The sequence below is a fragment of the Apiospora hydei genome (genome assembly GCF_038363865.1).
Source record: "Apiospora hydei strain CBS 114990 chromosome Unknown utg000007l_segment0_segment0, whole genome shotgun sequence".
NCBI classification, from domain to species: Eukaryota; Fungi; Ascomycota; class Sordariomycetes; order Amphisphaeriales; family Apiosporaceae; genus Apiospora; species Apiospora hydei.
This window is the reverse complement of record NW_027117366.1, coordinates 3,515,826-3,529,330: the sequence shown is the minus strand read 5'-3', so window position 1 is coordinate 3,529,330 and position 13,505 is coordinate 3,515,826. Positions and strand designations below refer to the sequence as shown.

General features: G+C 56.7%; 4 protein-coding genes across 4 annotated transcripts; 1 reads left to right on the top strand and 3 right to left on the bottom strand.

The window, feature by feature from the left end:
- Positions 1-1,288: 1,288 nt before the first annotated feature.
- PG997_010228 (uncharacterized protein) lies at positions 1,289-2,460 on the top strand (the record flags this gene model as incomplete). The annotated part of the gene is made up of 2 exons (XM_066814543.1): positions 1,289-1,530; positions 1,608-2,460. The coding sequence occupies 2 exons, from the start codon at positions 1,289-1,291 to the stop codon at positions 2,458-2,460; spliced, it is 1,095 nt and encodes a 364-aa protein (XP_066666505.1).
- A 1,782-nt stretch (positions 2,461-4,242) lies between these two features.
- PG997_010227 (Trp repressor binding protein) lies at positions 4,243-5,111 on the bottom strand (the record flags this gene model as incomplete). The annotated part of the gene is made up of 4 exons (XM_066814542.1): positions 4,243-4,402; positions 4,427-4,550; positions 4,654-4,999; positions 5,085-5,111. The coding sequence occupies 4 exons, from the start codon at positions 5,109-5,111 to the stop codon at positions 4,243-4,245; spliced, it is 657 nt and encodes a 218-aa protein (XP_066666504.1).
- Positions 5,112-7,045: 1,934 nt separating this feature from the next.
- On the bottom strand, positions 7,046-10,217 carry PG997_010226 (uncharacterized protein; the record flags this gene model as incomplete). Its single annotated transcript, XM_066814541.1, has 7 exons — positions 7,046-7,312; positions 7,381-7,746; positions 7,827-8,590; positions 8,661-8,767; positions 8,820-9,217; positions 9,283-9,292; positions 9,364-10,217. The coding sequence occupies 7 exons, from the start codon at positions 10,215-10,217 to the stop codon at positions 7,046-7,048; spliced, it is 2,766 nt and encodes a 921-aa protein (XP_066666503.1).
- A 1,659-nt stretch (positions 10,218-11,876) lies between these two features.
- On the bottom strand, positions 11,877-12,956 carry PG997_010225 (uncharacterized protein; the record flags this gene model as incomplete). Its single annotated transcript, XM_066814540.1, has 1 exon — positions 11,877-12,956. One exon carries the CDS (start codon positions 12,954-12,956, stop codon positions 11,877-11,879), a length of 1,080 nt encoding a protein of 359 aa, XP_066666502.1.
- Positions 12,957-13,505: the final 549 nt, after the last annotated feature.

Sequence of the window (13,505 nt, the reverse complement as noted above, 5' to 3'; positions counted from 1 at the left end):
TCTAGAATTGACCACTGGAAGTGAGTGCATGTAAGCCCCCAAGCATCAGCAGCAGCAGCAGCAGCAGCATGAAGGGGTGGCGTCGCTTCTGGTTCCCTGCGCTCAGATGCAGTTCCCTTAGAAAGTAACCTAAGAGCCCAGAGAGTGACAGCAGTGGCCTGAACACGAACAACACCCCCCTCCACCAGGAAATGTGGTTAGGCAGAATGGGGCGTCGATCTCTCCCGGTGCAGCCAACCGCACGAGAACTTGGCCCTACTCTAGTGTCCAGTCTGTGCCAGTCCAGGTCAACGGCTGACGACTGTACTGGGGACGGACTGGGCACGCATTGCGAGGCACCACATCTGATGAGCCATCCCACTATGTCCGTCTGTGTGTGTGTGTGTCGCTGTTGCGCATCATCGCTGCCGAGATATGGCCCTTACATTTCAGCCTCTCCTCGATGGGTGCGACCCGACCTGCCTGCTACCTTTGCTACCTTACCACTTACCTCTCCTCCTACCTGCCTACTCCACGCCCCTCTTCCTCTTCTAGGCAGTCGTCCGAGCAGGCCAACCTCTCTTTTCCCACCTTTTTCCCTACTGCACACTAATTTGTCATTCGAACTTTACTTTGCCAGTAATCTTTAAATCGGCTGTTTCGCGTTTGATGACAACTCCTCCTCCGAGGATCCCACGTCTCCATTCCATTGCTGTCAGTCATGCCTATCGTGATCTTAAACAGTTAAGATCGGGCTGTCGCAGGCTATCTAGCAATCCCCCGCTATATACCGCCCGTCCCTCCTCCCCCAAAACCAACCAGATCAATTAATTACACGACGATACCAAGAGCTCTGGCACGGCGGCTGCCTCCACACCCCGCCCCGGAAAGCTTTCCTACCAGCCTAGCTCGCTCGCAACCCGCCGCCGACGCCGACTTATATCGCACAATCACCTTCAAGATGCCCGTGCCGTACCGGATAGGCATCCCGGCGCAATCCATGAAGGGGTTTGACGCCGGTGAAAAGTTGCCAAACATTTTCCGCAGAGAGTTCGAAAAGGGGCCGAATGGTCCGAACCTCCCCCTTGGTAAGTCATTGCCACCAGTCACCCGCATTGTGTGCTTGCTTGCGTGGAAACCTGTGCTCTAATACTTGCACCACTTACACCAGATTCTTGGCATTCTCGCCGCTGCTACCGTCGTGGTAGTCTTAGCGGCCTGCTATTGGCGGCGCAGTCGGAAAAACTCGTCAAAACCCTTTGGCAAGAAAGGCGGCTACCACCAAACGGGTGATGTCGAGGGTTCTGCTATGACGACCCGCAATGTACCTCCCAATTTCGACGCCGCGATCGCAGCCGCAAACCAGAACCAAAGTAACGTCAACCGGAATATATCGATACGATCGATTATGACACTGCCCGCCTACCGAAACAAACCCGACGAAAGTGAGCAAGTGTTGGGCCGGGAGGGCGATCGAGGCGGCGTGGACGTGGTCTTGGAGCATCCCACCGATCGAGAGGAAGAGGACCTGCGCGAGGAAGAGATGGAAACGTTATATCAGATCCGCCTGGCGAGACGAGCCGAGATCGCCGAGAGAGAGGAACGCCGACGACTTCGAAGGAGGCCAGGGCACGAGGCGACACCGTCGCGCTGGCCGAGCTTTCGCAGCGGGCACGAGCCGCCAGCAATTCGAGCGTCATCAGCGAATTGCGCGCCGAGCACGACCGTCTCAAGACCCAGCGCCAGCGGGCCGTATCCAGCGTCAGCTACGCAGATTTGGGCGTGGCCCGGCACGACGGCACGCGGCTGCGCGCCAACAGTACGGAGAGCGAGAGGATGGGACTCCTGTCGGATGCCGCGAGTGTTGCATTGTCTGTCAACTCGCCTTCGCTCTCCACCCATCACCGCCAGCGTAGCGCCAGCTCCGTGCTCAGCTGGGACAGCAACCAGGACCTCGACATCCCGCAAAACTCGCCGGGCATGACGCGATCGGGCGCCAATACGCCGCAACGGTTGTCGGCACAGTACTCGGGCGGCTTCAGGTCGCGGTCTAGGGCAGGCTCCAGCCCCGAGCTTATCGATGAGGCAGACCTGGCCGACGTGGAAATTCCCCAGCACGACCCCCCGGGCTACGACGACGTTAGCCTGGACGACAACAACAACCCGAGGTCGGGCGCCACGTCTCCCGCCTTCTACAACGAACCCCCACCCGAGTACAGCATGGGCCCGACGAGCGAGCGGGATCGCCGCCTGGACGAGCAAGTAGCGGATATGGTCGACAGCGTGGGCGAGGGCGGAGACCTCAGCGAGAGGCGTCTCAGCAGCATCGAGCCGTCGACGAATACGAACCGGTCGTCCATGCGGTCTACGCGCGGCGTCGGCGGAGTTCCGCAGCTGCCCAGTCTACGGATCCGGGAGCTGCCGCAGATCGTGGTCGAGCCATCCAGTGCTCACCCCGGGAGGGAGCATGAATCTTTCTAAGCGGACGCGTAATGAACGATGAATGACCTCGCAAGTTGGACACCATCCGTCGGGAGACCTGCAATATTGCAATGTACGGTTGACGAGATTTCGCCATGAAAGCAGAAATCCACCTACTTTCCGAGCTATCTTAGGCAAGTCAGAAACGACAGTCAAAGATGAAAATGCACAACTCGGCTACTGGATGATCTAGTTCTATTGACGGACATATATATATGTATCTACGATGAAAGCGAAGACGCAAACACGTAACGAAGGACATTATCTATCTCGTTTCCCCCTTGTCGGGGAATGAGATGAGCATGACGACAGAGAGCAAAAAGGGCCGGCTTGCTTCTGTAATTTACAAACTTCGGATGCAATTTTGATTTAAAGTTGCCAGGCGTTTACAGGGTGGTTCAACCGGGAGCGAAACAGGGCAAGGTTTGCCTTTGCCTTTGCCTTTTGCTTCCAAGCGGCGTTCCAATGATGAACGAACGGGATCGAGGTCACTTGGATAACGAGTGAAGACTCCGAGTACATAACGATATATACCACTTATCCTTTTTGCCATCTATACTTTCTTGGATGCAGTTTCGAATCAGGCATATTGTGACATTGGTTTTGAGTTTTCAACGTTCGCTGTTGCTGTTGCTTGTGTACCCAGTCTTCATGGGGAGAGGAGCTTGAAATATGTAAGGGATGAAGATGTCGGTCTTCAAGGAGAAGTTTGCTGAGATCAAGCTAACTCATCGTCCAATAGGTGACTCGTTCTTAGATGTCATGCAGCCGTTCTAGATTGTCACTCACCGAATGTTTGTTGTTTGAGCCCTGGCCGGGTGTCAAGAGGCAAGGGCTCAAATCACAAACTCACTCGTCTGTTCATGGCCTCACATCATCTCCGCCCAGCCATCTCCAGATCAGCTTGTGCCGACGAAAACTTTCACCCCTGAATAATCCACGCATTGCCCATGAGACCTAAACCTCACATCAAGGCTCATGTAGGTCCAATGGATGATTGAATATGCATCACTGCTGGTGAACATGGCCGGATTGAAGTTCCTTGTCGGACTCCTGGATCCCAAGAACGTCCTACGGGATGGTTAAAATGGCATCGCACGCTTCGGTGAGAGACCACCAGTATTCTCATCTCTCATCTGATAATCAAATGTGATGGGTGATTTCAGATTTTCGCTAAGGGGCATCACTATGGACTTCTCATAATGGTCTGGCAGGGAACTCATGTTTCTTACGTACGGGAGAAACCAAAGGGGTACCGTAGGATTTCCATAGCATTCAAGTCCACAGCCATGTTTCTGCGCAATGTCGTATACTTTGGGGTAGGGTTCCAAGGGACCAATCACGGAGTAAGGCATGGTAGTGCCAATTGACATGGGAAATTGACTTGATACGAGACTGACTACCTGCTGCAAGGACTGCGGTCTACCACCATGGTGCCCTGTTGATATTTCTTTCCATGCTTAACTCTATCTCTGCATATGTAAGCAAGGGGATATCGACTACTTTTGAAGCCTTTCATCGTTTCACCCCACGTATCGCGATCCACTTCCCATCCCTTGGACGATGAAAGGGGCGACGGCGACAATTGCTTAGCCTTGAGTTGGGAGGATGACATCTTGCCGATGAGTACTTCAGAAAGGATTGCATCAGCTTTGACAAATCATTAAACGAAACGGCATACCAATTAACCAATACAATATGCACGAACAGCAAATGAGGAAACTTTTATATGTGGGAAATCAAAGGGAATCATTGTTTGGGTTTTCGCTAAACTATTTAACTTTATTGGACGACACACTTCTTGGGGAGACCGCAAGGACCCTCGCCCTTGCTCTTCTTCTCCTTGGGCTCATTAGCATCAGAGGCAGTCTGATTGCCCGAAGCGGTGGTGTTGTCGGCCGTGGTCGCCGTCTTCTTGTTCTCATCCGAGGCAGCAGGTCCACTGCCATGCAGTCACGACACGTACTTGTTGACGACCTTGTAGAACTGCTCGCCCTGGATCTCGGCGACCTCGAGCTCCTTGGCCGAGGGCTGGCGGGAGCCGTCGCCGGCGGCGAAGGAGCCGGCGCCCCAGGGGAGCCGCCGCGGACCTCGGTCATGTCGGTGAGCTGGCCGAAGCTGTTGGCGTAGCCCAAGGGCACGTACATGATGCCGTGGTGGGCGAGGGTGCTCATGGCGGCGAGGGCGGTGGACTCCTGGCCGCCGCCGGGGAGGCGGTGCTGATGAAGACGCCGGCGAACTTGCCGTGGAAGCCGCCCGAGGCCCACTGGCCACCGGTCTTGTCCCAGAAGGCCTTCCACTGCGCGGGGAAGTTGCCGAAGCGGGTCGGGATGCCCATCAGGAAGCCGTCGTACTGCTCCAGGGTCGCGGGGTCCGTCAGGATGGGGATGTCGGACTTTTGGCCGGGCGCGTGCATCTTGGTCAGCACCTCGGCGGGCAGGGTCTCGGCGACCTGGTACAGGTCGCAGGTGCCGCCGGCCTTCTCGATGCCGCGCTTCTCGGCCTCGGCCAAGGTACGGATGTGTCCGTACATGGAGTACTACAGAGAGTCAAAGTTAGCGAGGTGCTTATTATTGGGCAATGGTGGTGGTGGTGGTGTTGGTGGTAGGACAGCAGCAACTTACGAAGACGATTGCGATCTTGGGGGCCATCTTGACGGATTTCTGGGTATATGAAACTGGGATGGGTGTTTCTTGGAATGGGATATGGGATTAAGCAGGGAGGAATCAGAGACAGGTTGAGGGAGGGACGGGCAGGATCTAAATACTTCTGGACGTCCGGAGCGCAAAGGAGGGGCGGCTGCTACATTTGCCTGTTGTATGTGCTTCATACTGCACCTGCAATGCTGCATCGGTCTAACCTTAGCTAGGCCATTCCATCATTTTCCAAGGGATCCATCATCCACGAGTATGGATGGCGGGCGGGCTGGATCTGTCTGCCTTCGCTGCTGTTTCGAGCGGACAACCCGCAGTTTCTGAATGGAGCCCCCTCCTTGGGTGTCTCGAAACAAGCAGCAAAAGCACGGCGGCGATGCATCATAACCGGCGACTGGCCAACGGGAATGGGCTAGTGGCCTGCAGTGGTCCCCCCATGTGGAGAGCAGGTACCGGAACGACCGTAGCAACCGACCGTTGCATGCCTTCTTTCCTGAACGAGGGTGTAGAGGTGGAGGAGGGCGCGGCTTTACAAGAGATTCATCATGATGACAGATCATCCGCATAGCACAGCAGACAAGCCACCCGCACCTGCATCTCGCAGATAACAGAGAGATACCTGCACTGCTGCATGCTGAACAACTCTTACCAACCAACCGACCAACCGCATGCACGGGGCAGACGGGGGACCTTGTCTACAATCCTATTGCGACGGCTTTTCGATATTGCACTGAAGCGGAGCTGGCAGACCTCTTAGAAAGAGCTTACAGTCCGATTACAATTGATGATATCAGCACGCCATCGTGCTTTAGCTCTCTATGTAGCGGGGTGGCTGAACTCCACCTCCTTTGGCTCCACGCGGACTTGCAGCTCTCGCCAGCCAAAACAGAAAAACCAACTGCAGCTTGTCTCGCCGGTACCTGATGCTATCTGGCTATTCTGGCTAGGGGATGGTACGAGGCCGGCCGCGAAAAGTCGAAGGGGGGCCCCATCTCAACAGAACTTCATCAATTCTTCCGTGAATTAACAGCCGAGAAAGAATCCATAAGCAGGCAGCAGGATCTCGAGGCCTTGGAAAGCTGTACTCGATCATCACAGAGGCAATAGGTGACGTCGTTACAGTGGTCCCCCACGAGTCAGTCGCAGAAGCTGTTTCCCAGGCACAATCTCGACCATAGCACGATAAGCCGACAGGGGCCGGGTCAGGAGGGGCAAGAGGCAGGCAGGCAGGCAGGTGCATAACACAACAACAACAACAACACCGACATGTTGAGAGGTGCTGCGACAAATGGCATGACATAAAGACTGGAGCTGCTTTTTCCCAACTGGCTCGAGGCCGCTGTTGGCAGGTACGCGAGACTGCTGAATAATTGCTTACAAGGCCCCATCGCGTAAGTCCTTATTAAGGCATTGCTAACCTGTCTCGATTCAGTAATTCCGGGGGACACTGCACTAAAAAGGCTGGCCGACAGGGGCTCGAGGTGAGTGCATGTGGTGAGGGGCCCAGTAAATCTTTCGGCTGTTCCTCACCGATAGCCGTCCAATATTGGCAAAAGCCAGCAGGCCAGACCCTCCCAGTTTTTCCATCAAAGCTTCTCGTCGCGATCGAGGAAAAAAGGAACGACGCTATCGTGCCACCTATTGGATTTCAAACCACTTAGCAATCATGCGAAAATGCCCACATTGTGGATGTCATGCAGCTGACCGCTCGCTCCATCAGCAATGCATCTCATAGTGCAAACATTACTGACCATCTGGCCTCAATGGCAGGTAGTTAGTTGCTGCTCCAACCAGCCCCATGGAAGCTGAGGCAGGCAGGGCAGATTACAATATCGGACTTAAGGAAGCAGGAACAAGTCCCGGCTTGACTGGCTGGCGCAAACATTAATAATAACAACAAAACATCTTCAGTGACTGCAAACCCCCTCCTCTCAAAACTTCATGGGATACTGATCCGGCGGCGGTCCGAAGTAGCCCTGCGCCGGCACCGCCAGCAACGATGCGTTCTGATTGTACGCCAGGTAGTCGACGCCGGCCGTCGTCACCTCGTTCCCCCACCAGGGCGGGATCTCCGTGTCGGTGAAGGCGAACGAGAAGGTCTGGATGATAGCGCTGAGCGCGATGCCGGCGCCGAACCCGGCCTCGATCAGGTAGTTGTACTTTTCCCACCACGCGCCGTAGTGCCGCTTCACGTAGTACTGCAGGTTGCACACATGTCAGGTTAGGTACTTGAGTTTCTTACCCTCGGGGTTTTTTGACGACTTACCATCATGATGAACGAGATGTACATGGCGTTGGTCGCATACGACAGGTTGTTGCCGCCGGTCCAGTTCAGCGCCCCCTTCAAGGCGACGGCGGGGTCGAAGTACCAGAGGTACGACACGGGCTTGAAGAAGAACCGCTCGTACGCCGCGAACCTGCCCTCGGACGATGTCCGGCGACGGGCCCAGGCGTGGATCGCAGGACCGTACCGGCGCGCCAGGCCCCAGGCGATGCCGACGGCGCCGCCCATGAGGAAGCACCAGGGCAGGATGGGGTACAGCTCGAACATGTTGCGCACCCCGAAGGCGCCGTACTCGATGGCCGAGGCGTACACGAGCACGGCGTTGGTGCAGACGAAGTGCTGGGCGTTCTGTTCAACCCTCGGCGTTAGCACTGCTGCTCATTTAGGGATCACGTTGTGGGAGGAATGAACCGCGAGAATCCGCTTACGTTCCACTGGCAAAGAGTGCCATCGTTAAAGTTGACGACCATCCAGTCGAGCATGCCGACAAAGACGAACGTATTAATCAAGACCGCCAACATCTGGCCCCGGAACACCGCGCGCGGCGGGATCTTGGCGTAATGGCCCATCTTCTGCCCCGTGATGTAATCGGACGCCTGCTCGTCGAAGTTCTGCCCAAACGCCGTGACGATGATGAGCGCCTCGGGGTTGCCGGGGAACCAGAGACCGCCGAGCAGTTGGAACAGCACGTTGAAGTCCATTTTCACGTTGGCCGACGCGCGCAGCAGCGTCGCGGGCACGAGCATCACGGCGCTCACGCCCGCGACGGCGAAGAGGGACCACCAGGGCACGTGGACGGGCCAGACCTCGAGCGCGACGATGCCGAGGGCGAGCGAGATGAAGAGGACGCCGAGGAACCACCAGTCCGGCACCTCGGGGTAGGCGCGCATGAGGCGCGAGAAGGGGTCGTCGTAGCTGTCGTAGACGGACTTGCCCTTGCTCCCCCTTTGCTGACGGAACTGCAGCAGGCCGCGCCACATTTCGGCGCCGGACCGCTGGAGCGCTTCCCAGTGCTGGATCGAGACGCTGAAGAGCGTCAGGGGGTACCAGGCGAACCAGCCGCCCTGGCCGAAGACGTTGGCGCCCGAGAAGAAGGGCGGGCCGTATTCGCGGTAGGCGTCCATGTTTATGTTGTTGGACTGCTTGTCGAGGATCCTGGTTACGTTGTACTTCTTGCCGTTGTTGGCGAAGACTAGGTTATACCAGTCAGTCCGATGGATGCGATTCCGCCTCTGAAGTCAACGTTGAATAAATCGGCTTACCTTCGTTGCTGTTAATCGGCATGTACGCGGACCAGTACATGTTCCCCCAATACATGCCGATAATGATGAGACCCGAGACGAAGCGCGCGAAGTACTGCTGCGCGAAACTGAAAAAAGGGCGTCGTGAGCGAATTCTTGCCCGCCACGTTCCAGTCGAACGTCGCGAGGGGGTTGTAGCCCATGCCGCCCCAGAACCCCGTGACCATGGCCAACGTAAAGTTCTGGGGCGCGATCCAGGTCATCCAGTTGAAGGAGCGCAGCGCTTTAAATAAAGTGTTGGGGATCCAGAAGTAGACGAACATGAGCACGGCGCACGCCAGGAAGAAGCGGTACCGCGAGATGGTCCAGCCGTGGATCTTCTCGTTCCTCTTGGACGCGGGCTCGCGTTCGACGAGCGCGCGGTTCAGGGCGAGGGCGGGGAAGACTTCCGGGAAGAGGCAGCTGATCGGGTAGATGACGAAGCGGCGCAGGAGGCCGGCGAAGCCCATGCCGAAGAAGTTGACGGAGAGGGCGAGGACGATTTCGTAGCTGAAGGTGACCCAGGTGTTGCCGAGGTACTGCGGCGACGGTCAACAACAACAACAACAACAACTGCCCTATGGGATCGAAGCGCAGTACATACCTGAGGTAACCTCTGCACGAGGTAGACGTAATACGTATTCCCCGCATTATTAGCAATCGTGAAAACGATGGAGCAGAAGACCTGCTCCTTGAAGCTCCAGGGGCCCGGGTTGAGCGAGTGGCGCGTCCCCCGACGGTGACGCCCCAGTCCGGCAGCACGCGCGCGAGGAAGAGGCCGCAGGGCGCGACGAGCAGCTGCATGACGACGGCGGAGATGTCGATGGCGGGCTGGCGCGGGGAGAAGAAGGTGTTGACGGCCGTGATGCCCGCCATGAAGGCGAGGCCCAGCAGGTAGGCCCGGATCGTCTCGACGGGCGTGGACGGGTCGTCGCCCGGGCGCGTCACGGAGCGGACTTCGGGGTAGGGGGAGTGGTGGTGGTAGATGGCGGCTTCGGTTTTGAGGTCGAAGGCGTAGTCGTCTTCCGTCGGGATCGCGGCGGCGGCAGCGGCAGCTGTGGCAGTTTCGCCTACCCTTCCTTCGCTTAAAGTACCTGCACCGGCACCGACATCACCGACACTACCGCTACAGTACGCCTTGGGCCCCGCGACCAGGAGCCGCATGCGCGCCAGCGACGTCGCGGGGAAGTTGGGGTCGTCGGCGTGGCGCGCGATGGCGCCCACGAGGATTTCTACTGCGTCGGCCTCGCTCATGCCTACGATCTGGTCCAGGATGTACTCGACGTCCGACGAGGGGGCGAGGTGGTCCGCTTCGGCTTTCCGTCCGTAGTGCGCCGCGACGCGCTGGTGTTGGTCTGTCGTCACGGGCTGGCCTTCTTCGATGGCGTGGACGATTTGGGCGATCTCGGGTTCTTCCTTCGTCTCTTTCTCATTTTTTATCTTTTCCTGAGCCGTACTGTTGGGTGCTGCTGGAACTGAAGAGATCACATCGTCCTTTTCCCCTCCCTTGTGGACTGCGGCTTTCTCGTCGTCTTCCATGTTTGAATATATGATCTCGAAGCTCCTTTACCTGTTCATTCCATGAAGTCTATTTTGGCGCATACGAAATGGCTTCTTGCTTAGTCATGAAGTGGCCTTCAAACATGTTTTTCTTTCTTAGCAGGCTGAATCACATACCCTAAAAGAAAACCAGGCCTCATAGAGGCGCCCGTATCTCGCTTGCCATATGTACGCGCAGTTTATCTCGCTGTTAGTGACGGCTAACTCGCCTATCCCGGAGGAGGGGTCGAGCATAATTCCAAGACAAGGTTCGCGATACAGCTTTCTTCACGTTTGGATTGGTCCACGGCCAGCACCTCGTGGTAGCATCACCCGAGCTCCTTTCCTGCAGGATCCCCGAACTGAACTGCCCCTGATTGGACTGTTGGTGCCTTCTCCGTCTCCTCCATTCCCAATCCCTTGGCTGAGCTGTTGCGCCTGTGTGGCGTGCCGCATCTCCCTTGGCTCCCCCGCATCTTGTCGTCCGCTAGGTCCTGCAAGCTTAACCTAGTGAGCGAAACCATCGATAAGTTATGGTGAGGTTTTCCCCTGAGGAGGGAGGACCAAGAGTCGTGATTCGATACCCCATCGCTCCATGTCTTTGGGATTGGATCCAACGTTGCATGGCATATGCATGAGTTCGGATAGGTCGTGTGTGTAACCCCGCATCCTTCCACCACCGAGGCGTCGGAGAAGGACGGCCAAGGGCGCGGGAAGCCAGCGAAGGAAGCTTTAGCGGGTTGTAGGTTCGCTTGGCTGGACCATCTCACCCATCCCTTTCGTCGCAATTAGTGGTGTTCTCCCGAACAAAAAAGTCGGTGAAACCGCTTGCCGCTCGCCTGGGGGTTCTTTCCAGAACTTTTGGAAACCGCGGGCAATTGTATTCCCTTCGGGAGGAGCCCTGGATTGAGCTTTTAGCTGTTGCCGAAAACTAGGGGCTCTGGCTAGCAATTGGTGTTGCGTTACACGCCGGCCGCCGCCATAACAGCTGCCATCGGCAACGAGAGTCGCATCGTCGGTTACTGTGGTGCATCATTTCGATATTTGGTATCTCGTATTGATGGGACATGACTCTTTGAAGAGAGAGCGAACGTCGAAACGTTTACGGGGTTCGAAGAGCCTTTACGTTGGATTCGGCCTGATGGATGACCCGCGAGAGCCCCCCACTCACGTGAGATGGTGATTACGATTCCGTTTGGTTGCCTGTGTCAGTACCACCTTGATGCATGAGATCTTTTTGGTGGGTTGCAGTACTGCCTGCGGAGAAGATCTCTCACCAACCAGTGAGCTACAGTAAGGAGCGATGAAGAGCTTGATCATTGATGCAAGCCAACACCAATGGTTCAGAGCTTTGGCACTGCTTCCAAGATGTCCCTTCCATTGTATCTATACCGGCCATGCTTTCGGGATTGTGTGCCATTACCTAAAGCCTTGGGCCATTTAGAATATCAGCTCACTTATACACGATTTCCTCTCCTATGCAGCAACAAAGCAGCTATTAACAACACGGAGCCCGCCGCCAACGTGGCCCCCGAGTACGCAATGAGACCTTTCCAGGCTAGATCGCCGCTGCTACCTAGAATGGCACCAGCGATCGGCGTCCCTGCCAGGACCGACAGACCCGAAAATAGATAGTTCGTACCCATCCGGGTCCCTAGCCTACCCATATCGGGCGTCAGAGGGCACAATAGAGCTCGGGAGCATACTGACGAGCCCACCCTGAAAGATGCCGTAAAGCAGTGCGAAGACGACGAAACCCGGAAAGTTGGCGATGCCCATCCACAAAAACGCCATCATGGCGCAGAGGGTCGTCATGCAGATGATGGTATTGAGCGACCCCGCGTACACAGCGACCCAAGGCGGGATGATGCGGCCCAGAGCACTGCCGACGTTGAGCAGCGTCACGAAGTAAGGCGAGAACTCGATAGACGACACGTCGAACCGGATGGCGTAGAGCTGCGTGTAGAAGAACGGGACCCATAACCCGAGGAAAGCGCAGAAGATCGCGGCCGTGAAGACCATGATGGGGGCGTCTCGGAAGTACGTCCAATCGACGAAGGCGCGCCGCTTCTGCAGAGGGTCCGGCGCCATACGCATCTTGACGAAGACGATGGGGACGACGGAAAGACCGAGCAGGATGAAGGCGATGATGCGCGTGGTCCAGCCGAAACCGACACGGGGGAGCAGCTTGCTGAAGATGATGGGCAGCACGATCCCCGCGAGGGGCGAGCCGACGGATTGCACGCCGATGGCGAGGGCGCGGCGCTTCTCGAACCATTGGCCCACGGCCGCGGCGGCGGGGAGGTAGAGCATGCCGCAGCCGAGGCCGACGCAGATGCCCTGGGCGAGCAGGAGCTGGTAGTACTGCGTGCAGAACGAGGTCATGAACATACCGATGACCACCAGCCCGTGACCGGCCACCAGAAGTAGCCGGAGGTGGCCCATGTCGAACAGCGGTCCCGATACCACCCCGCCCATCATCAGCAGCGCACCTTGCACCGACCCGATCCATGAGATGGCGGATGAGGATACTTGAGTGTGGTGATGGTCCGATGCCGTCGCGAATAGCTCTCGTTCATAGTGGGTCTGGAACACGCCGAAGGAGTTCACCAGGCCCCACGTGTGCACCGCGGACACCGTGGCGCCCAGCACGACAAGCCAGGCCTGACGGCCGCCGTCGGGCGGTGGTGATTGGCCCCGACTTCTCATCCGTTCTCCGGCTGCGTCTGTCGGTGCCATGGGCGGCGGAACAGGTAGCAGATTTGGGGATTTTGGGGGATGATCTGCTCCCATAGCCATTAATAACTTTGCAAGGGTAAATCTGATCAATCTTCTAGTATCCAAATGGGTCAAGGTATTATCGACTTGTCTACACCAGCCACCGTAGTGACGAATTGGCGAGTACTGCAATAGTATGAGAGCGGTGTGCACGGAGCCTTACTGGAGATGCGGCTTTCGCACCGGGGTACTTGGCTGCTGTCAGGGATATAAGTTTGCTCGCTCGTATATTTGCATGCGATATATCGGGGGTAAGGTAACGCGAAGCCGCCGCCGATGCTCCTGGTAGCAACAGCTATGTAGAAGATATTGGATCAGTGCAGCTTACCTGCCACTTCCCTTTCTTGAGACTGGGAGTTGTCGGGGACAGGGTCTCAATCTTTTGAGCGGCAACTCGCATCGATCTTGGCCATATCTGGAACATGGTAGCAATCACGTACTTACCTATGTTTGCTTGTTGCTGCGGACTCCGGCTCCCCGGTCAGTCCTTGCATTTGGGATTCTGAGTGC